This window comes from Streptopelia decaocto (assembly GCF_964273445.1).
Source record: "Streptopelia decaocto genome assembly, chromosome: 3".
NCBI classification, from domain to species: Eukaryota; Metazoa; Chordata; class Aves; order Columbiformes; family Columbidae; genus Streptopelia; species Streptopelia decaocto.
The window spans coordinates 88,187,062-88,211,777 of NC_138656.1; the positions used below are offsets into that span (position 1 = coordinate 88,187,062).

At 36.5% G+C, this 24,716-nt stretch overlaps 1 protein-coding gene across 7 annotated transcripts in view; it reads left to right on the forward strand.

Moving 5' to 3' along the window:
- COL12A1 (collagen type XII alpha 1 chain) overlaps positions 1-24,716 on the forward strand; it is a 101,481-nt gene that overhangs the window by 35,679 nt on the left and 41,086 nt on the right. For 6 of the 7 annotated variants that reach the window (XM_082047963.1, XM_082047964.1, XM_082047965.1 and 3 more), the window contains 25 exons: positions 994-1,186; positions 1,881-2,002; positions 4,655-4,804; positions 4,891-5,010; positions 5,550-5,714; positions 5,905-6,051; positions 6,709-6,848; positions 8,025-8,154; positions 9,207-9,352; positions 9,631-9,760; positions 10,556-10,695; positions 11,419-11,548; positions 12,955-13,094; positions 13,388-13,520; positions 13,621-13,647; positions 13,960-14,102; positions 16,536-16,665; positions 17,545-17,684; positions 18,748-18,877; positions 19,579-19,721; positions 20,671-20,800; positions 21,754-21,896; positions 23,405-23,534; positions 23,676-23,795; positions 24,376-24,522. In XM_082047963.1, the coding sequence (XP_081904089.1) occupies positions 994-1,186; positions 1,881-2,002; positions 4,655-4,804; positions 4,891-5,010; positions 5,550-5,714; positions 5,905-6,051; positions 6,709-6,848; positions 8,025-8,154; positions 9,207-9,352; positions 9,631-9,760; positions 10,556-10,695; positions 11,419-11,548; positions 12,955-13,094; positions 13,388-13,520; positions 13,621-13,647; positions 13,960-14,102; positions 16,536-16,665; positions 17,545-17,684; positions 18,748-18,877; positions 19,579-19,721; positions 20,671-20,800; positions 21,754-21,896; positions 23,405-23,534; positions 23,676-23,795; positions 24,376-24,522 (3,369 nt within the window). The remainder of the gene's footprint in view (positions 1-993; positions 1,187-1,880; positions 2,003-4,654; positions 4,805-4,890; positions 5,011-5,549; positions 5,715-5,904; positions 6,052-6,708; positions 6,849-8,024; positions 8,155-9,206; positions 9,353-9,630; positions 9,761-10,555; positions 10,696-11,418; positions 11,549-12,954; positions 13,095-13,387; positions 13,521-13,620; positions 13,648-13,959; positions 14,103-16,535; positions 16,666-17,544; positions 17,685-18,747; positions 18,878-19,578; positions 19,722-20,670; positions 20,801-21,753; positions 21,897-23,404; positions 23,535-23,675; positions 23,796-24,375; positions 24,523-24,716) is intronic. The other variant, XM_082047968.1, reaches the window with a different exon arrangement.

A 24,716-nucleotide genomic window follows, 5' to 3' on the forward strand; every position in this document is an offset into this window, starting at 1 on the left:
AGGCATAGGGATAAGACAAACTCACTTTTTCCCCTCCACATTTTCACTCCAAAGCTATAGTGCTGACTTTCCATTTACTCTAATTCCCATTTTTACAACTTTGAGATTATGCTGCTGCAGTATTTCTATGACTGCACTTCAGATTGATGCAGGAGCAAAAGTGACGCTGAAGGTAGCAGCAGGCTTATTGACCACTGTCTGTCTCTGAATACTGACCTGCACTGGGTAGCCATCAGTCTTCAGAGGAAGCTGCTCTTGACCTAAAAACCTCATGCTGTTTGGCTGGCACTCCTCTGAAGAATTATTTTTTGACATACTGTGGTTGGTGAAGTTGCTTGAACTGCCAGGCTCTGAGCATGTAAAGAGAGAGGACTGTTGGCAGGACCTTTTCTACAAAAACTTTCTTGCTTCCGTCCTCTCCATGCTCTGACCTGTGAGACCCAGAACTCTGAGGGAGCAGCTTGAAAAGTGATACTGGTGACTGAGTATTAGCTGGCTGTAACTTTTGCCTGCAGTAAATTCTGATTTTTCCGGTGTCCATTTGAGGGGAAGCTGTTCCCATATCTCTCTTTTGATCTATATGGCTCACCTGCTTGTTGCCATTTAAAAGAGAGAAGGCTAGTCTATAATTAATGAAGAGGAAGACTGATGGTGGTTAGTTCACCTATTGCCAATATTTGTTGGAAGATCAGATGGAGGTTTAAGATAGGCAAGATGAATTGCTATCTTTCCCTCAGTCTGTTGACCGTAGAGGGAGCCTTGGTCACAAACATACCCACTTAGCTGTTGGTTAGATGGCTAAAATTAAATGAAGTGAATCTCACCTTTCACCTCTTCATACTTGTCTTTATGTCAAAGGAAAGACACAAAGAATTTAGGGCTGCCACTAAAATGAGATTTGCATATAGATTTTTACATAAAAGCATACTTATTTATTTATTTATTTGTTTCCATAACCAGTCCTGATTTAAATCCATTTTTCCATCCTTGCAGCATCTCCTTTTAAGCCACCTAGAAATCTGAGAACTTCTGATTCAACTATGTCAAGTTTCCGAGTAACCTGGGAGCCAGCCCCAGGGCGAGTGAAGGGGTACAAAGTAACTTTCCACCCTACTGAAGATGACAGGAGTCTTGGAGAATTAATAGTTGGGCCATATGACAGCACAGTGGTATTGGAGGAGCTTAGGTATGGATAATAATAATTCATGTCCTTTTTTTTTTTTTGTAAATAACTTCAGCTTAGGGTTCAATCATGATCTGGGATTGAAATGCCTGGCAAAATCTACTGTAAGTAAGGAAGTAATTTTGTCAATAAGCTATAAGGATCTTGTTATGCAGTCTCTGAAAGGCACCTGGCAGGGCTTTTTGTGAGCTTATTCAAATCACTTCTCACAGGAACTGAAGGAGGCAAAGATGTGGGCAGAGGTTATATTCTGCTTTTCACATATGAGAAAGCTAATGGGACACTGGAGAAAGTTGGGATTTCTAAAGTTTCCTCCCAAAAGTTCCTTACCTCATGTTAAAAAAAGCCTAGTTTAGTTCTTGATTTATTTTCCTGGAGGCCTGGATTTATAAAGTAGGCTTAAGACCACGTCAAAATCTGTTATGCAAATATACTAAAGTAGAATCATTAATTACTTATCATATTAGCCTTAATTAGTCTTAAATTACTTGAATGAAGAAAGCTATAAATTTAAGTATGGAATCTAGATTCAGGTTTTACATTGTCAAAACTTCATTCTCTTGTGGAAGTCTTTGGGCTTCACTTTTTAACATCTTTTCCATGGGGGATATTTTTCTGTGAGAATTTCATAAGTGAAATTTCAGCTTTTAGTTAGCCAAGTAACTTTAGTTACAGTGCCTTTCTTTAACTATTGCAGGGCAGGAACTACCTATAAGGTAAATGTTTTTGGAATGTTTGATGGAGGAGAGAGCAGCCCTCTGGTTGGACAAGAGATGACCACCCTTTCAGATACTACTTCGGAGCCATTTTTATCTAGAGGTAAACATGACTGAATTGAAGAAAAGGCAGTCTTGGTTTTTGGATTAAAAAAAAGACCAAAAATTTACCAATATTTTTATCATTTATTTAATGCACACAAATACTTATTTACAGGATTCAGTATACTCCCTACCCTGATGACATAACCTCTAGTCTGAAATGACTACTAAGTATGCCACACTTCACAATTCTAATCCTCTGCACCCTGTAGATGATCTTATGAAGACAGTAACTCGGGAAACCATGTTTTGCTGGTTACTCAAAGCCATCTGCATTGCATTTTGAAGCCATCCACATCTGTGTTAAATCACAAGGTCAAATTCTTGAACAGAGATCGTGGCTTATCTACAGGGGTGTTCACAGGAGTAGAACAAAGGATTTTAAGCAGATCTTTAACCCTTGGCTTGTCCTTATATGGTGACTTTTCCTTTTAAGACTAAGATGTCATAATGAACAAAGATCTGATAGTTGGGAATGTCCCAGTGTTGTTGTGTATTATTTGAGATGGTATGAAACATTATTTAATCTCTCTCTCTTTTTTTTTTTTTTTTTTTTAAATATAGAAGGAGGAGACTTAGTTCAGAAATGCAATTGCTGAGTGCTGTCCTGTGTCTGTTTGGGAATTTCTCCCTGTGTAGCTAAACCTTCCAGTCAAATTTTTTATGAATGTTATGATAGCAGCTTCCTTGGGCCTTTGCATTCTAGTAGTTGTATCTCCATACTCTTAATTAATATTGGATGAAGAGAGTTTTGGGGCTCAGTCCTCCTCCATGGAAATCAGGTCTTTGCTTATTAGTAGCCAAGTATACATGTAGAGGTAAAGATTTTTCTCCTCTGCCATTCTGAGGCTAGCATATCCATCAGAGAGAATTTGTTAGGAGAAAGAATCTAACTGCAAAGGCTTTTCAGAGTTTAAAGAAAGAAAATGTTTCTAACAATTTACTCTATATTGTTTTCACTTAACCTCTTTGATGCCTTGGTTCCACACTGGGCTGTGTAAAAAATATTCCCCTTGTGCAACTTTATTGTCAACATTTTTAGAGACTTCTTAATTAATTGCTGTCCTATTCTGTCTAATACAAGAGGATAAAACTGAGAAAAACTACATAACAGACCATCAGTTACTTTAGAGTAACACTGTAATAAGTCTGCCAGAAAAAAAATTGCACCAAAGGTGGTTTGTTATTTTTTATTACAGCAGCTGTCATTTCTGTCTCCAGTGTTATATTCTTTAAGCTAATTAGTTTTACTAATGCATGGATTTGAGTCATGGTTAATGTGAAAAATGAATTTTATATCTGGGGCTGTAAATGTAATAGTACATTATTTATTAATAGGGGAAAAAAGTCACCCTAGATCTGGTGCCTTTGCTGGAATTTTCCATGTGGGGAACTATGGTAGTTGGAAGAAAAATAAAAGTCAAAACAATTTAACTTTTATATTGTACATGAAGCTAATTTTAACTTCCATATTAAATTTATGCATGCAATTTTTTGAACTAACATGGTTTTACTTAAACCTTACTCCCAACTGATTTTATTGTCCTGACTAAAGACTAGATCTATATTTTCTATGCAGAAGAGGATCATGCTTTTAACCCCCAGGTACATGGAATAGTTTTATTCATGAGTCTACAGTGTTGGATCAATTATGTGGAACATATATGAAATCACAATATCTTTCAACTGTGATGAGTGTGGCTGATTTTTCTCAATGGGATTTCTTCCATATAAAGACCAGAAGCTCTGATGGCTGGAAGCCAGAAAATTTGCAGCTGGTAACACAATCTACAGGAAAAGAGAGAGAGCAAGGATCTTTTTTTTTTTTTTTTCCAAATGGCTGTGGATAAAATCATTGTGTCTCTCTGTTTTGTACAAATATTTTGTAATTTTCCTTGTGATGAAAACAATATGATGCATATTTTATTGTGTAATTTGTAAACTGCAGATATCTGATATAACTTCCTACCTTTTCAGAACATTGCAGCTTTATATAAATGTTTGTTCTTGTCCCATCTCTATCTCTTGACTTGCGTTTATGTTTGTGTATTTTCTTTAAATTGTGTTCTTTCTTTCCTGGATATGCAAACTTCTATACCACCTGTATTTACTATGTCTTTTTCCCCTGAAAATTCAGAAATGTTATTTATTTGAAAATGGTTGTAATATATGCTATTAACTCCACTATTACATAGTTGAAATTGAGCAGTAGGTTAGTCAACCATGACAGACTAAAATACTGTAAATTTGGATATTCTGATAATGCTCATGGCCATGTCAGTGGTTAGCTTAGTAGTCTTTTACAAAACCTCTGAAAACAAGTTATCAACCATCTTTAAAGACTGAAACAGATGATGGCATGACAACAAAGAAGAGCACTGGCCTTGGCATTTGTGAAGACGTACTTATAAAAGGAGACATACATGAAAAAATTTATACAGCTTTTGCCATGGAACCAGTGACTAGTGTGAATAATGTTCACAAGTAGGTCATACTTGAAAGACTGCCAGTGAATGAAAATAGAGCTATTTTGGAAGCTAACTCAACATATGTCACATAAAAGGATGGGGAAAGAAAGCTATCATGCTAAGGCTATATTTTCCTGGTTGAAAGCTATCATGCTAAGGTTTCATTTGTCTGGTTGGCATGGCAGGTTTAGAATGTAGAACCAGAGCAGAAGCTGATATCGTGCTGCTGGTGGACGGCTCATGGAGTATCGGGCGGCCAAATTTTAAAACTATCAGGAACTTCATTGCCCGTATTGTTGAAGTTTTTGATATTGGTCCTGACAAAGTACAGATTGGTAAGTCTTCATATGTTGGAGGGAAAAATGAGGTATAACTACTACACAGCCACATAATAACTGCATAATGATGGCTTTTCTTCCAGGTCTTGCGCAATATAGTGGAGATCCCAGGACAGAATGGAATCTCAATGCTTACCAAACCAAACAGGCTTTGTTAGAGGCTGTAGCCAACTTACCATACAAAGGAGGCAATACTCTAACAGGTATGTCACACTGACAGGATAAATAAAAACAACTCCAGTAGTTGACCTCAGTATTGTTCAGTGAGCTCAAATTTGTCCATGATGAAAGGACCTTACAGTTCAATTCAGTATGTTTGGAAAAGAACAGGCATAGCATGTAGACATAAACTCAGTGGAAACCTGAAGAGAAGTGATGGAGGAGAGCTTGGGTGATAAAGAGCTTGTGTTGCTGTTGATCATAGAAGAAGAAGAAAAGGCAGTTCCTCGTCAAGGTTGGGATGAAGACAAGGTGAGGACCCAGAAGGGAGGCTAGAGGAGATCACATGGGAGGTTGGTGCATAAAAGATAAGAGATTAGAGACTTTGAAAGGGCTGAAATAGTATCAGTTGCTGGTAAGTCTAGATGATGGGCTGCAACTAGATTCCAAGTGATTCTAGAAGGAAGTAAATTGTGGAATGATGTTGTCAGGGTGAAATCACTAGGATGAAATGCTCTCCTTGGTCATGACTACTATGTGGAAATAGTTTATAGTGATGGTTACCTTCTTTGCATCATGTTAGGAATGGCCTTGGATTTCATCTTAAAAAATAGCTTCAGACAAGATGCAGGCTTAAGGCCCAGAGCTCGCAAAATTGGTGTTCTCATCACTGATGGCAAATCACAAGATGATGTAGTCACCCCTTCAAGAAGACTCAGAGATGAGGGAGTGGAACTTTATGCAATTGGTAAGTATTATATGACAAGGTGGCCCATGCCAGCCACCTCCTACTCATCTGCTAAATGCACAGGGAAGTGGCAACATACATAAGTACCTAAAAGGGTGTTCAAAGCATGTGTTTAGGAACTTAAGTTCATGGCATTGTGTTTCATGGCTGTCATTTCTAACAAGTTTTGTTTTCATGTCTTCTCTGTAAGGTATTAAAAATGCAGATGAAAATGAATTGAAGCAGATTGCAACGGATCCAGATGACATCCATGCTTACAATGTTGCAGATTTCTCCTTCCTGGCTAGCATTGTTGATGATGTAACCACGAATCTGTGTAACAGTGTGAAAGGTCCAGGTACATCATATTTTCAATCTAATTCATCGTTTTTTCCATTTACGTGCTTGCACTGCTAATTCATTTTTATTACTTACTAGGAGCACTGTGTAGCTCTTGGCTGTTTTTTCAGCTGCTGGTGTGAGGAAGTTGTGCAGACCACCTGGACTACCCTGCAGGGGTTCTTCCTTTCCTTTTAACAATGACTGTGTTATACCTAACACAGCATGACATGGCTGGATGTGCCGCCTTCTCTCCCAGAATTGGGAAGTATGTTGCTCAGTGTGTCACCTTTTTGCTCAGTGTGGCAGGTTCTTTGATGCTATTCATCCAATAAGGCAAATTTCAGCAGCACTGCTCAAGTATTAATGTCTGACAGCCCAAAAGCAAAGCCTGGTGTGAAAAAACAGTGATGTTAGTTGATGGTTCTCCAGTGAAACACTGGTGTTGAAGGTGGAATAGGAATGATAGTGGGTTTCTTTGGTCTTGAAGGAGTGATGGTGAGCTATCTCTTAATACAGTTGTTTTAGAAATTCATGAAGAAACAAAAATATAAGCAAGCACCTAGTGTGATGGGGTTTGTTTTGTTTTGTTTTTCCTAAGTATTTTTCATCTCATGTTTTTATTTCTGATGATATAAGATAAATAAATAATTTTTTAATTTGCTTTCACTTGTAGGTGATTTGCCACCTCCTTCTAACCTAGTTATTTCAGAAGTGACACCTCGTTCTTTCAGGCTGAGATGGAGTCCACCTCCTGAGAGTGTTGATAGATACAGAGTTGAATATTACCCTACCTCTGGAGGTAGCCCTCAACAGGTTTGTACTATATGTTCATCTCTGACTTGCACATCACATTAATGTCATTTTGAAGTTTGTGTGTTTGCTGTATAACAGCAAAAGAAAAAAGACTCCCAAGGTCAAGAATATCATGCCTTGGTAAATGACACACAAAATAATAAGAAGTAGGAGCATAAAAGTGATTTTTTAAAAATTTAAATCATAAATCCAGGAGTAAAATGTATTTCTTAAAAAAAGTTGACTGGTATTTCTAGTAAATCCTTTCTGTTCATATTCCACTGTCATGTATTGATTTAATTATGTCTGTAGCAGAAATTTTCTGACCATACTCATGGTTCACTGTCTTCTTAGTACTTTTTCTTGTTAATAGAAAAAAAGACAGTGGGTGATACAGGTTGTGAGGTAGTGCTTAGATTAACACTATATGATGGTACTTTGAATCTGTGCCTAAGCATATCCTCCAAACTGTTTAATGAACATGGTCAAACTCATCTTGTGGTTATTAGTGCTCTACATAGAGAGCCATTAACTGGCAACCCTTGATTCTAGGCAATCTGAATTACTCGTCACTTTCTTCAACCAGAGAGAACAGTATTTAGGAGAACGATGTTAGGTGACTCTCTGTACCTAACTCTGAATTTCCCATCTCTGAATGTGGCTTTTAAATCTTAACTCAGATTTGACTCATGGAGAATTCCATCTTGATAAATCATAGCCTCAGAATTTGACCTTTGATTAAGGTTGGAGCAGTCATTCCAGTGCACACTGACTTTACAGCTTGACTGCTTGCTGTCATTTCTGTTCTGCAAGATGTTGCTAATGCCATGTGCTGTAACCATCTAGATTATCCTGAGTGTTAGAACTTTTTTCCAAGGTGGTAACATATATCCCTGGCACTTTCTTTATGTTCCTGTGTAATATAAAAGTGTAAACCATGTGTGAAAGCAGAATGGACTCCTAGATATATCCAGCTCTATTGAAAATGACTGTCTGTCTGAGATTTCCCTACAACTTGCTTTGCAAAAATAATGGTATATTGTCAGACAAAATGCACAAAAGATTAAGACCATACTTGTTTTTAGTTCTATGCCATTTATTTCTGAAAAGTTTCACAAGGAATGATTTTTTTTCTTAGAGAAAAGATTACAAATGCATTTGTTGTACAGTAGTTAATATTGCTTCTCTTTTATGTAGTTTTATGTAAGTAGGATGGAAACAACTACAGTTCTGAAAGATCTGAAACCCGAAACAGAATATGTTGTTAACGTGTTTTCTGTGGTAGAAGATGAAAGCAGTGAACCTCTGATCGGCAGGGAAACAACTTGTAAGTTACAAATGGAACTTGAGTAACATGTTAACATGCAGCTGGCATCTGGGTAACTGCCAAGGGGAACTTTTAGCACTATGGGATTTCTTCTTAGAGGCAACAGCATTTTTAATTTGAATGACCAAATTGTTTTGTGTTACACCGGTTGTTCAGATCTTGGCTGGAAAACTTTAACAAAGTGTAACTGCAGTGTGGTAAAAAATGTTTGTCCCAGCTTCTCTCCAGGCTCATAAAGCACAGCTGTACAAGACTAGAGCAACAGACATGAATTACGAGACAGAGTTTATAAATTCCTGAAATCTGATCATAGACAAACATGTACTTCTTTTTTTTGTGCCAGATAATTAATTTCTGCTACTAGCAGCCAGAATATGATAGTAATTCAATTTAATTTTATAAGATTAACAAAAATCCAGTTCAAGGCAGTTAAATCACTTCTATGAGACATAACTTAGGCACATTTCTACTATTAGTGGTCTATATGATTGATTTAGGTATATTTGTGCTAAATGCAACATAGAGTGACTTTCCTGCCCCTTTAAGAATACTGAATGTTAGGTGTTTATTTCATTTCTTTGATTGTTCTGTATTAGGCTTGTCAGGAACTGTTAAACTATGTACATTATTTATATGAAATATGTGACAATTTTTGATGTTTATTAAATAATTTAAGAAATACAGAAAACAAGAAGAAAGTACAAAAATTCCTTTTACAAGTATAGATCCCAAACCAGTCATATTGTTTCATATTAGAGCATTTATGTGAGCTACTGTTGCTTTTAGAACATTCAAGTGTTCCAGTGCAGACGTGTAAGACAGTTTTAGCTGTGTGTATAGCAAATCTGTAGCACGTTCAAAACGTGACAACCATTGCCCCATTCTTAAACTAAGCACCACTTAAAGTACCACTTCTTATAGATCACCTTTCCACTACCCGTAATGTACCCTAATACCCATGTACAATATTCTCAGTGGTACTACCTGTGATGTGAAGTATGAAAGGAGAAGGTGAAGGAAATAAATTAATATGTACTTTTTTTATTTGACAGTGCCAATCTCTTCAGTCAGAAACTTGAATGTTTATGACATTGGATCAACTTCCATGCGAGTGAGATGGGAACCTCTCAATGGAGCTACTGGTTATTTGTTAACATATGAACCTGCAAATGCCACAGTCCCAACCACAGAGAAAGAGGTAAGAGAACTTATCTTCACTTCCTGTTCTCTACAAAAAATAAATTAAGAAAAGCTGATAGATTTTCTTGATCTATCATAATAGTCAGAAGAAAATCGCATGTACTTCTTGAAGTGTGGTTAACTTACTGGGATATTGTATACAATGACATCAGTCAGGAAGCTGAAAATATACTGTGAATCTCACAAACAAAATTCCCTTGAGGTTAAATCATTGCTTGCTTTTCTGCCATTGCTTCCTTCAGTTTTTAAACATGGTGTGTTATTTTTCATGTGCAGATGCGTGTTGGACCATCAGTGAATGAGGTGCAGCTGGTAGATCTCATCCCCAACACTGAGTACACTTTAACAGCTTATGTATTATTTGGTGATATCACCAGTGACCCACTCACCACCCAGGAAGTGACATGTATGGACATCTTGATTTTTGCCTTGTTATTGTTTCAGCAACATTTAATTTCAATTTTATTTCATGAAAGAGTTTCTATACAGTCTGTTTTGTTTAGAAGACCATCTTGTCTATGTTTTATACATTTGCTAACATTCATACATTTCCAAAAGATCTTAGAGGTGATTTCAATTAAAAGGGACTAACTATTAAAAGAGGAATAAAAGAGTTTCTTCCTTGAATAATGAAGAAAGTTGTCTTGACAATCTCAAGGTCATAGTGTTTTAAAAATGTCTCAGTTTTTCTTGCATTAACTATAGAAACCTTGTTCCTGAATTCAGACATTCTTTAAAGTATAGGAAATGCTAAGGAAACATCCCATATCAAGAGAAAATTGATCTAAACATGGCTTTCTTTTTTATGTCTTTCCTTAAATATTTCCTATTGGCAGAGGTATTTCTGGGCTAGATGCACTCATTACGGTTATTTGGATGTTTTTAAAAAATGTTTAACCCTTAACTGTACATGAAAAGTTGCTGTTACCAGCAAAAGTTATGATCTAAGCACTGATACTTCCAAAAGTATTGTGCTCATAATTTAAAAAGGTAGAGCTACTGTAGTTTATAGCTATTCTGCTCATTGCTGGGACAATAAACTACTTAGCTATCTCACCTAATGGCCAGAGCAATGAAATTCCCAGAAAGTTATTGCCTCCATTTCAATGAAATCCATGAAAATAATTCAATTATTTCTCTGAGAGACCTATCCCTTTGCCGTGAATAGTATTTTCACTTGCTACTGTTGCTATTTTTACAGTACCTTTGCCTGGACCCAGAGGCTTAACAATTCAGGATGTTACTCACAGCAGCATGAATGTCCTTTGGGATCCTGCCCCAGGGAATGTTCGAAAATACATCCTAAGATACAAAATAGCTGAAGAAGCTGATGTAAAGGAGGTAAATGACAGGAAGAGTCTTGAAAGTACTAGAAAACAGTTTTATTCTGAGGAGCTAGGTTACTAAAATAATAGTAAAAGTAGTATAATAAGCCACTACCGAGAATAAAGTTCATGGTGATTCCAGTCAGGAAAGGGTACTGATTTCTTGGAAACTGAATTAGCATGAGATAGATTTCTTTGCGTACTCCCCTATTTCTCCTCCTCCAGAGAGGAAAAATCCTGGAGACTTTTCCCATGCTTTGATCAATAACCATTTCTACTCTCTGCCTGTTATCTTGCTTACAATTAGGAGGACAGGGTAGTGGAATCGAGATATGATAGCCCCTTTGTCCACTGTCAGAATATGTGTGAGCATTGTTAGAGATGTTTTTGAGTTATGCGGAAGCTTTCCATAATTGCACTTCTAGGCATGAATCAGCTCTTGGAGGATTAAGTGTGTTTTTGTAAGGGAATGAGAATTTCCTGGAGACGCAGTCTGCATCCTTATTTCCAAAAGAATGAAGCAGCGAAAGCTCCACAAGCAGTACAAGTATCTGAGACAATACGCTTTGCAAGGGGGAGTTAGTAGATAACACTCAATATTCAGGTATAAATTTAGGAGTAAAGGGCAAAATTTAGTGCAGAATACTTCTCTGTCAGTACATGAATTTCTGCCATTCAATTAAATACAGGGTCAGAATAGAGCAATTTTCAATTCTTAAGTCACTGTTTTTATTCTTAGGTGGAAATCGACAGACTCAAAACAAGCACTACTCTCTCTGACCTTTCCTCCCAAACGCTGTATAACATAAAAGTTGTTGCTGTATATGACGAAGGGGAATCCCTACCGGTAAATGCAGAAGCTGTCACTCGTAAGTTTTGCTTTCTTGTGGTTATTTTTGCCTTATGTTCTATTTAAGTTGTATGTGTTGCAATACATTTCTGAGTTTAGGTGGAATTGTAATTTAGTCCGAGAAATATTTTACTTGCATTTGTATCATTATTTGCAATATAATAATCCTTGGAAATCTTGTATGAGTTGTGTCTTACTGCAGTAAACACTGAGCCTGCAGTCTGCAGAGAGGTGACAGACCAGCAACTAAAGCAAAATTATTTCTGCTTAGTGGTTGCATGAGGAGTGTAGGGGTAGAATTAGTAAGAAAATATGTATGAGGGTGAAAGAAAGGTTTAGCAAGTCCTTGCAGGAGTCAAGTAAAGGGAGTAGGAAGCTGGAGCATATTTTGGAGGATTACAGAGACATGATCTTGCTTCTGATCCAAGAGAGATTTTGTGCCATGGAATGCTAAACAGTCTGTACTTTTAGAGAATCACAAAGGCAGCATTTGAGCAAACTCAACAAATAGAGACAGGGAAAGGATGTTGCACAAATGGTAAGAGGTGATCTTTGTACAAGAGTGGTGAGAGACTGAAAGGAGAAAGCTCAGAGAAGCCTTCATTCTGATCTTGGCTTCTGATTTAAGAAGACAGCTAACCAGAAGAGCTAGAAGAAAAATGAGCAAAGTTAAGTCCCTCACTCTGATGTACGTGCATATGTCTTTTTTTTTTCTCTTCTGAATTTTTCATTTTGTAGCCTAGTGTATTTAAGGATGTGTTTATGTGCTTGCCTTTCGTCTATAGCTGTGGTTTTGTGTGAATATGTGTGTAAGAAAAAAGAGAAAAGCTCTGCCAAAGAACTCTGGTTTTACCTATTTACTCATTTCTTCCTAGTGACTATAATATTTGGCCTCCTTAACCTACAGTTAACCTCTGTGAATTCTTTCTAAATAAGTGGTGTAATTCAGTCAAGACTTATTTGGCTTATATAAAGAATTTCCAAGATCTGGGAGAAACTCACGCACGAGCTTGACCTCTGTGTGTGGGAGTTCATAATCACTCCTCCTAACTCCAAAACGTAAGAGCCAGGACTTCAGTTGTTTTGAGTAGGCATGTGAGTTGTGACCTTTATGGGGGTCGGTAGAGATACGTCTGTTTTATCAGGTGATGACCTGGTGATGTAACGTTATGGTTGGACTTGATGATCTTGAGGGCCTCTTCCAACTGAAATGATTCTATGATTCTGTGATTCTATGATTCTATCATTTGCTTAGTGTAGGTGGGCTGGGTTATACTACAGAATTTTATTGTAGTCATTAGAAGCATGGTAATTGAGAGGTCAATCTTCTACATAATTTAAATTCTTTGTCTGAGTAATTCCTTGGTTTAACTGTATATATTTTGTAGTTATATTTGTGGAATAATTTTCCTTTTCTCATAATAGAGCCTGTGCCAGCACCAGTCAATCTCAGAATCACAGATGTAACCACAAACAGTTTCAGAGGAACTTGGGATCATGGAGCTTCAGATGTCTCTCTGTATAGAATAACCTGGGGACCCTATGGAAGACCAGAAAAACAGGAGGTAAGGCTAGTCATCATAAGATTTTGTGGGCAGTTTCTCAGAGGTTATATTTTTAAAATCGGAAGTGTAATTAATAAGTGGCCTATAACTTGCAAGCCCTCCTGTTGTGCTCAATGGAAATTCAGTAAGAAGGTGTAGAACACATACTTAGAGACATATTTAGTGATGCTACTGTGTAAAAAGTTACTCAAGTTATATCCCACTCTCTGTTTGTTTTGTCTTTATTTATTTGCTTCCTTTTTTTTCTTTTTTTTCCTTTTTTTTTTTTTTTTTTTTTTTAATTTCTCCATAAGACTATCTTAAATGGGGATGAGAATAGTGTGGTCTTTGAAAATCTGAATCCAGATACATTATATGATATCTCAATTACTGCCATCTATCCTGATGAGTCAGAAAGTGATGACCTCATTGGCAGTGAACGAACATGTAAGTAAATAAAGGGTTTCTGCATGTTCATATTCATACTTATTAAATCAGAAGGCATACATATACAAGAATTCTGAAAACTCTTTCTACTTTTTTCTAGTACCCTTGGTACCTATCACCACACAAGGTAAGAATCTGAATTTGCATGTATGGAGTTATTAAAGAAAACTCATAGCCATCTTTTTTTCTAAACTGTGAGCAATGTTGACATTAAAAAACTGAGATAATTTAATATATATTATTGTATATTTGGAAGAATATTGTACATTAGTTTACCACATGTTTATTATTTTACTAATATTACATGTTTGTCGTCTTGGAATTAGGGCATTCTGCTCTTGATCAGGAATTCATGCAGCCCTGAAACTATGAACGAAGTCTTTGTCCATGCTTTTTGCTTGAATTACATACTTATTCTTTTCTTTATTACATTTCTCAGCCCCAAAGAGTGGCCCGCGAAACCTTCAAGTGTATAATGCAACTTCACACAGTTTGACTGTGAAGTGGGATCCTGCCAGTGGTCGAGTGCAGAGATACAGGATCATTTACCAGCCTATCAGTGGGGATGGCCCTGAACAGTCGGTAACTAATTTTGATGTACTATAGTTATTCAATCTTAAATGATACTTCTGCAAAGTAATCCATTAAAATAATTTATTTTTAAAGCACAACAGTGTATATATTAATCATCTTTTAGATGAAGTTTTATATTTGTAGTGAATAAGTATATATTCCCACCTTTTTATTTCTCCCCTTTCAAATCCAAGATAGAATGCTCTTTATGGAGCAACATTAACTTTGGATACAGCCTCTTTTCTTGAAAATCACATAATCTACGGATATAACTAGAATAAAGTGAAGTGTTGAGGAAGAAGTCAATCAGCACATAAGACTACAAATCACAGATATATGGTTATACCAACAATCAGCAAATGAACTACCATGATTACTTCCATAGTCCAGAGTTTTCCATTGTTTTCATGGTGTGGTTCACATGCTATCAGAGGGACTTTGCAGTGGAACATACTGTGGACAGTAGAGACTGTCACTTACTGTGCTAGGGACAGAATAGCTGCCCAGAAGTGGCAGTTGCAGAAACAAATCCATGTAAAACATATGCTGGAGAAGTGTTTTACGTATTTTAATGTCTTTTAATATGACTGAGCAGCTGTGATGATAGGGAGAGCCAGTACTGTATGATCAGCCAGCTTTCCTCGAGTCGTCAGCAAGAGTTGTGCTGACTCCTGGCAGCCTACACAACACAGCTTGGTAATTCGTTCAGCCTGTTTATCAGAAAAGTGTGCTACTTAAAAATGCCCTGTTCTGCAGTGGGAGGGTGTTGTGGTTACTGCCAAATGACTCAGAGGAACACTTTCAGATGAGAACCACACACATTTAACTTGCTCCTGTAATCGGAGATCACACGTTTAGAAGCCTATCGAGGAATGTTTACTTTAGAATCAGTTGGACACATGCACCCATTTTTACTCTCGTCTGAACAATGTGCATTTAAGTTGAGGTAATTGAGCTGTTGACTGAATTGAGAAGTTGAATGCAAGCTTAGTGAGAAATCACTAGAAGAATAAAGAACAGCAGTAAGGTTGATTAATATCTGTAATTAATTGCTGGTACTGGAGTAAAAAAGGAATTATGATCATTCTGCTGAAATTTATGCAAAGAATAGATTTAATAGACTTAACTGTTCACAACCGGATGGACTCCAGGGGAAAACACCTCTTTTTGAGGGCAGCACACAGAACACTTACTTATTTATTCATGGCATTTTAACATCCATCTACAAATAATTCTCAGTTATATGATAGTAATTCCTTGTCTGCTTTTTTTGTTACTGTGATATTTTATTGAGCTGCAGCTGCTGGGTAGGCAGTAACAGTGGCCCAACTGAAATATTTAAAATAGAAGTTCTAGAAGGTTTTTATTGCTGTCTGACATTTAACATCCTTAGTACCAAGCAAGAGCACAGATTACCTGAAGACAACACTGCAAAAACTGAGCACTGAACTCCAGGGACCACGATGATTATTAACGGTGGGATTTTGAAAGACAAACAGTTACTAAAATGTGAAGACAGCCACGATGGGATGCTAAAAGCATTTTTTTCTTTGAACCTAACTTTGTATGCTTGAGCACAAATAAAAAGTATCCTTGTAAATTAAAATAATCTACTTCTATGAAATGTGAAGGTGTTTAAATGCTTGCTCATTATCAATTCTTCATCACCAGAAGCTTTTAAGTGTTATGACAAATGTATTTGCTGAATAGGCTTTGAAAATGTGCAGATGGTCTTAAAAGTATGAAGAATGCTCTTGAATAAGTGTAATTTCACACAATTAAAACCCAAAAAGCTCATGATTCATAACCGCTGAAGAATCTAAGTATCATTCTCAGTGCACTGTAAATCTTGTACTTGGTAGAGATTATGACTGAAGGAGTATATGTAAAAGAAAAATTGAAATGAAAGATGCATAATGATTTTAGACTCTTAACAAAGATGTTTTAGAAGCTGAAGTATCATTTTGTAAAATATTTGAAATTAAGGAGAGACAATGTTGATATTCTATCAAATGTACATTAGAGATCTACAGAGTGTTATAATTTATTCCATGCCTGGATTGTACCTGAGAGTAGAGCATAAAGAAACCAATTTGAACTCTGTCAAACTGAATAAAAGGATTTCAACATGATACAGTCAGAGGCAACACTGTGCTGGCACAGAACTGGCAGTTGATATGCAATTGTGTTTATATGCAAGTCTGGAGGTCTTAAAGAATACTGGCTTTGTGTCACTGGACTCTGTCTAAACTTACTAAGATGAATTTGTACCAAATATTACTGTTGTTCAATGTCTACTGTCAGTGCCAATCACAAGAGCATTGCAGCATATATCATGGTGTTTTCTGCTCTGCATCAAATGCTTACATTCTTCACTGTAATAGTAAGAATAAAAGGGGCAGCATAAAAGTGATTTTGATATTTTCCTTTTGTTTATTGCAGACTATGGTTGGAGGGCGGCAGAACAGTGTGGTAATACAGAAGCTGCAGCCTGACACACCATATGCTATTACTGTGTCATCAATGTACGCAGATGGTGAAGGGGGACGAATGACAGGACGAGGCAGAACCAGTAAGTAACTTCTTGAGATATTCTTACCAGATGGGAAACAATATTGATACACTGCTTGTCAAATTAGCTGAGAAAAATTTCTTGTGGTGAAATTAATCCTATCAATATTTGTCCTTTGGTGGGTTTCAAATATCTGAAGTGAGAAGGCCTGTCAGTCTACTGGCTGCAGAGAAACCCTGGACCACTACCGTAGACTGGATGCCCGGCTTTTAGAGGTTGAGAGAGACCTTAGTGCTACCATGGAACTCCTCCCTCATTTTAACCTATTTAATTGCCCTGTGTCACAATGTAGCAAACACCTTCAAGCATCTGAAGGCATGTGGCTCTCATATGTGTGCTATTAAGTGTAAGTTTACTAGTTTCCTGTCAGCACCTTCAGTTCAGAGACTGACCTTTACAATGTGCACTTTGAGACTGTACTGTTTTATGTTGATAGCATTATTTTGATCCTGCTATAGAAAGCATTGACTGATTTGTTATCAGAGGCACTTCAGGCATAAAAAACAATTAACTATTTTAAAACAATTAATTATATAACTATAAATGTAGTGAAAAATACTTAGTCTACTTTTGAGTCTGCAGTGAAAAGTCAGACATAGCAATGTGTTTGGTGAGGAATGAAGAAGAAAATCCTAACTAACTCATTGTCTAATTCTAAAATACTGTCCAGAAATAAATTTTTCTTACTATGTTTAGCATTCCTTATGCTATTAGATGAGGCTGATATGTTCTCATTAATTAAGAGAAATAACATTTAACGTGAACTACTCAACCTGTTGTTTTTTAAATTTCCTAATGATACATTACATAGGCATGACCTGACAGCACAGGTGAGAGAATGTGGTTCCACATTTCTGATAGCTCATTGATCTGTTTCAGAACCTCTCACTACTGTGAAGAACTTGCTAGTTTATGATCCAACCACCAGTACTCTGAACGTTCGATGGGATCATGCAGAAGGAAATCCTCGTCAGTATAAAGTGTTTTATGGACCTACAGCTGGAGGTGCAGAAGAAATGGTAAATAATTCATGTGTATCTCACTGTCCCAGATAAACTGTGGCTCATGGTGGTAGTGAGAGAAATGTTGCTGAGTGAAGTGGGTCTTGTTTGCCTATGCACTGGCTTTTTCTCTGTTCATAGTTCTCCTGGAGAAAATACAGAGCACCTCCATGGAAGTCAGTTACTCCCATAGGTATTAGAGATGTTTGATTTTACATAGTAAACCTTCAGGGATTCGTTCTTAGCACAGGGACTTAACAGCACACACAATTTTTTGTTTGTTTATTCGTAGGCAAGTGAATGCAAATGTAAAACTGACTTCAGGGTGTACAAAAGGCTATTAAGTCAGCAGACCTCATTTCAGTCCATTTTTACTGCTAAGAAGTCATAGCTGTAGGCAGTCAGCAGGATGATATTAGTGAAGACAGAAAAATCCATACAGGTCTCTTATTCTAATCTCCTAAAATTACTTAATTTTTAAAGAGCGAACCCTTGCTGCAGATTGGGAAAATACTCTTTCCAACTTGTGTTACTTTTTCCACATCTGTGCAATCTGATGTGCCCGTGAAATGAAGTGTACTTGAATTGCCACTCTTTCAATAGCATCTAGAGAGATACTGATGATAAATATTCTTAAATTCTGTGGAGTTTTACTAAATAGAGTGAGTTGCTCATTATGTATTTCCATTAGCATGTTGTAGCGTTATTTATTTATTAATTTATTAAATTTAAATAGTGACCTTTTAACGCCTGTGAGCTGCTAAACAGTAGCTATTAAAGAGATCACTGCAGATTAGTATAACAAGTTCTGGAGCCAAAAGTGAAGATAACTTTGGGGATTGCATAGGAGAGCATAGGATTTAATAACCATTTTTGTTAAGCCCAAGACAGAATCTTCTTAAAAGGCAATTCCAGAAGATACCATGCACCCTGTTACTTCAGGCTTCATCTTTGGTAAAGTTTTTATCACATCCAGTCTAGAAATTAGATGCAGCAGAGGAGTAAGAGAGATACAAAAAGCTTGAAAATTTTACATATTTATGTAAATGTCATGCCTCTACCTTTCTTTTTAAATTTGTAGACCACAGTACCAGGAAACACAAACTATGTCATCCTGAGGACTCTTGAACCCAATACACCTTACACTGTAACTGTGGTTCCAGTTTTCCCAGAGGGGGATGGTGGACGTACCTCTGACACTGGAAGAACTTGTAAGTAAAATAGTCCTTTTCAAGAAAATGTTAGGATATTTTTGTGTGAGTGGCTCAGATCATTAGAAATTGATTTTACATCAAAAGTGGAAATTTATTTTCCCCAAAGCATAAGTGTAAGAAAATCTGTTCACCTGCTTGGTTATGGCTGCAGCTCTGTAACTTACTCTGTTTTCTTTGCTTATTCAAGTGGAGACTTTCAGTCCACATATCTCAAGTAAGCTCAGCTCTTATGTTGTGCAGCCCACTCACTGTTCGCTTCCACTCAACAGTAAAATTTTAATTGTACTGCCAGTAGCAATACTGGTGAACAAATGGCAAATATTGGTGTTAATCCATGCTAATATTCTTAACATGTACTTAAAATTTTCCAGGGAGTTTGAGCTCCTAACATCAACATGACCTGCACTGTGTAGTTTGTGGCTATATTTCATACCTGTCTGATTAACAATATGGTGACAAAATGTTGTGTACCTTCAATTTGCAGTATAAACAGATGTACTTTGCAGCATGACAGAGATGTTCTCAAAGACTAATCACTTAGATTCTCAGATTTGTGGATTTTGTGGTAACAAAAGTGATGCGTTTATCTTGGGCTGATATGCTTTTCAGCTTCCTTTGAGCACTGTTGTAAATTCAAGTAGAACTAGAACATACCTAAGCAACTTTGTAAAGCTTAGTTTAATTTATCCTTGGTCTAGTGGAGAGAGGAACACCAAGAAACATTCAGGTTTACAATCCCACACCAAACAGCATGAATGTCCGATGGGAACCTGCTCCAGGTCCAGTACAGCAATATAGAATTAATTACGCTCCACTGTCTGGCCCAAGGCCATCAGAATCTGTAAGTAATTTTTTTTAATACTATTCTTTAAAAGTGTGTGGAGGATATTGCTTCCTTAATGAGTGCAGAACAATAATAATGAACTCAGATTAACTGTCTGCCCTCTACTGAAAACATTGTGTCTATAGGAATTCAGTCCATTTTAAATGAATGTTTAATTTGGTGAAATAAAAGAAATAAGACCCCCCCATTTAAAACTGAGGATTGAGGACTGAGTATCCTTTTTTTTTTTTTTTTTTTAAGAAGAGACAAGGGAACAACTGAGATTTATTAGGAAATATTTAATTATGAAACCAGATGCCAAGTTCATGTGATTTTGCCACTAAACCATCTGTTTACCCCAAATGATTAGTGTTAAGTAGGTCTTGGTGAGCAGTAAAGTCTGGATATGGGCGAAAGTTTGTCCTCCAGATGTGAAGTGTTCTTGGATTTGCATAGGCATAGGTGAAGTTTTAGGCCTAAGCCTTTGAATGGACTCACACAAAATGTATACCTATATTGTACCCGTACTGATGAATATATTTTTATGTACGGAAATGAAAGAATTTGCATCTGTAAAGTGAAACTGCATATTATTTCACACATGAGTGGGAACCTGTCTATTAGTACCTATTAGAGTATGCCCTTTATACATCAGTAAACCAGAATTTATTTTTTTTGGTTTCGGTTCCTGAATATTTCTTTTTTCTTTTTCTTTATTTTTTTTTTCTGAACTATTTTCATGTAAAACATAAAAAAATAACAATTCCGTTTGCAGAACAAGAACTCCTTATGTATTTGTCATTATTCTACACCTCCTCTTGAATTTTTATTTTTAAACTCATATTGTTTTTCTTGGAAAGTGTGCACCATGATTGTGTTCCTGTATTCCATTCAATTTGTTCATTTGAACAAGATATGGTATAAACTGAAGCTTTTTTAATAAAGATGCCTTCTGTTTCTGTTTTAGATTGTGGTACCAGGAAACACTCGTGATGTGATGCTGGAGCGCTTGGCTCCCGACACTCCTTACTCAATAAATGTTATAGCTCTGTATGCAGATGGAGAAGGAAATCCAAGCCAAGCACAAGGAAGAACATGTAAGAGGCATGCAGTGTTTTCTTTGTGAAAGATATGTCAAAATTGGTGTGTGAAGGGTTTATATGATTGATTGCAGTCTCAATTAATGTAAGCCATTCAGTGCAATTCTTACATCAATGCATCTGAATTACGGCTGAAGCAATTATAGGCTTCCATGGATGGGTGCTTTTGCTATGTTGTCTGGCAGCTGAGGTACATGCATAATCACTAATGTAATTTTCACTTGTGAAATAAGTCTAATTTGAATGTTGAAGAGTTTAAAACCTGTTCTTTAAAATGTGATTGCAGATAAATAACAATTTGTCCTTTGGAAAAAAATAGCACACTAAGATGGGTAGAATTTGCTGTCAAGAGAAAAAAAAAAATGTGCTTCCTGTTGTGTGTCTTACATGATAACTGTGTATGCCAGCCTTCCCAGATTTTTTTTTTTTTTTCCTGGAAATTCCTAAACACCAAAATGTCCTTGTTACAACTTAGTTTGTGGGATCTTGATTGGCTTAGGCTTGGCTTCTTTATTACTTTTTTACTTAATTTTAGAAGTAACATGTAAAGAAACTGTCTCTGACAGTAACAGGTCACCTTTCTTCTGCTGCTTCTATACTTTCTCTGTTAAACTCCCATATTCATCTAAAACTTGCAGATGTGACAGGCTATAGTTACACTTGTCTGCAAAAGTCTGAGAAGCAGCATGTTTGTAGATACTCACTTTGCACATCCCTCTGATGTTGTCTCCCTTCCATACTGCTCCAGTTCATCCAGTTAAGGCCCTATTTCTATTTAAGGCCTTCAGGCACTGATATATTATTCTTGACAAAATCTACCTGTATATGTTTATTCAGGGTTTCAGGGAGGGCCCTTAGCTTTGGCTTCAGTTTAGTGTTTGAATCAGGGAGAGTGACACTGAGCTGGAAGACTCATGCTACATACAACCTTCTGTATTTTCTTTCTTTAGTGCCACGCAGTGGTCCAAGGAATGTGAGAGTGTTCGATGAGACCACAAACAGCCTTTCTGTACAATGGGACCATGCTGATGGGCCAGTCCAGCAATACAGAATAATTTATTCACCCACTGTGGGAGACCCTATTGATGAATATGTAAGTTCTGTAATTTCTTAGTATGCATTGAGACATTCTCAGTTGATTCTTTTGGGTACGGAAAAACAGATACCTGCTCTATAAGTAGTATACTCTGCATACCCTGTGGTCCTTTAGTCATTGTTGTCAATGCTGAGAAGACATAGCTTGTATGAAACACTTTTTTTCCACAAAGTTGCAGAACATGTATGGTTTAATGAACCATCTTGCATGTAAAATAATGTTAAATATGTGAGTCACACATTAATCAGAAGATTCTGAGCAGAACTTGCTTTCTGACATTTAGTTCAAACATTGTGCTACAGTGAATAGCCATCTATTACTTCATACTCTATTCATTATGAAGTCAGTGTGCTAAGATACAGAATAAACTCCATTTTATAAATGGAAAAGAGTTGCCAGAGTTTAATAATAAAGCAGTGGTAACTTCGATTCAGCATCTCACTTGTTTTTTGTAAGATTCACTATGAATTGTGTTTGTGTTTAATTTCCTGCAGCTTAATGACAGCACAAGTTAATCTGAAGTTTATAAAATTCTGAGTGTTTATAGCAAAACCAAAATCAGACCTTCTAGAGGTCAATGACAGAATTCCTGCTGACTGTCACCAGCCAAAATATAACATGTACAGAGCGTCATTCAAATGTTATTCCTGCTTTTATGTTATTGTACAGGACAGGCTGAAAATTCAGTGTTTGAAAATTCCCTACTGGACCTGTTAATCAGGACACACATATTTTTCAACACACATATCTTCTTTGCAGAAAATATTTGACATGTCATAAAAGCAGCAAGACTCAAACAACTGAAAATTTTTGTCAAGTAATAATGGAAAATGTTGACTGGGATATGCTTTTGAGATAGATATCTCAAGTTACTTTCAATAGTTTCAGCGCTTTATTGCCATTTTATGGAGTAGTGTCCCTTTTTGGATTACACCTGTCTTCTCATTAGAAGGGAGCAATACCTCATGGCTACACCCAGAAGTTGAGATGTTGAGAGATCCATATTAAAATATTTAGATCTTCCTTTTCAGACTTAACTGTTGTTTCTGCCAAGAAAATGATATCCTAAGATGAGGATAATGAAAAAGTAGAAAAGAAACTGATGAGTAGCATGAATCACTTTGACTTCCATCCTCATTTTAGGAGCTTTTCCCTCTCTTTTTCTGTCTTGAAACACATCTTCATGACTTTTTCCTTTCTATGAGGGAACAGTAGGGAATTCTTAGTGAAGAACTAGCAGCATCTCAGTTTGATGTAAGGGTAGGGACTGAAGAGTCAATTTGTTTTATCTTTTTGCACTGATCACAGCATTTTATAATTTAAAATAACAAATACTGATAATTGTTTATAGGCTATAACTCTTAAGATGTCCTAAATTACTTTATCTACAGTGGCACAAAAAAAGTGTGCCAAGTGTCAAAACAAATTTTTACTCCTAGTTACTCTTATTATTGATCAGATACAGGTCTGTGAGCTTGTTTACTTCTGTTTCTTTTGTATTATAGACAACAGTTCCTGGGATAAGAAATAATGTGATACTACAACCACTGCAATCAGATACGCCATATAAAATTACTGTTGTGGCTGTGTATGAAGACGGAGATGGTGGACAACTGACTGGAAATGGCAGAACTGGTAATTAATTTTAATATTATATATCACATATTCCTTGAGCACTACATAATTGTGATTATTACCTATGAGAGCTAGAATGTAAGCTTCTAGAGGCTGAAAAACAGTCACTAGTCTAATTAGAGTGCTTTTCTTCCTTTTTAGTTGGACTACTTCCCCCTCAAAATATGTATATAACTGATGAATGGTATACACGATTCAGAGTTTCCTGGGATCCTTCACCATCCCCTGTTCTTGGCTATAAAATTGTATACAAACCTGTGGGTAAGAAAACCTCTTTGTTCTGAGTTCACTTTCAGATCACTGAATGGTTAATGGGAGATCAGAATAGGACTTTTGACGGAAGCTTAAGTCTTGTTATCAGTATTTTAGAAGTAGCACAAACTATCAAATACAATGTTTCATACATTCAATTACAGAGATTGAATTGTAGAGTTAAAATTTAATACAGTGAGTGGATCAAGTCCTGGGCCATGCTTGTTATTTTCTGTAATGCCTCTTGTCCTTCTGGGGATATGAACTGGTGTATATGAAATGAGTATTGGACGTTTATTAAGGTACTAATGTCCTTCAGAACCTTTGTTTTCTGTGGCGGTGAAACAATGTAAATACCTTCCTATAACTTAAATTAATCACTAACACTGCACTATAGTTTGTAAAGTTGTGTGTACATTCTGTTTGCAACAGTCTAATATACTAAAATTCAATAAATTAGTATGTTTTGTTTTCAAAAAACTGAGATTTGCAATTAATGAGATGTAAAAGATGGTGGATAGGTTTGTAGCTCACCTAATCACGAGCCTTTCCCTCTCTTTACTTTCTTAATGCTTCCTTTCAACTCAAGGTTCGAATGAGCCCATGGAGGTTTTTGTGGGAGAAGTGACTTCCTACACCTTGCATAATCTGTCTCCTAGTACTACTTACGATGTGAATGTTTATGCCCAGTATGATTCTGGAATGAGCATACCCTTGACAGATCAAGGCACTACATGTGAGTCAAAATGACTTCTTTTGGTAATCATGCTAGATACATATGCTGATCTGAAATAACTTTGATTAAGAAAGGATTTTTAAGTCTGGTTGTTAGAAAGTCTGAATATCCTCTCATGGAGAATGCTTATCATCTGTCCATGGTGTAGATCGTAAAGACACTAAGTTTGGGAACGGTAATGGAAATACAGTTTT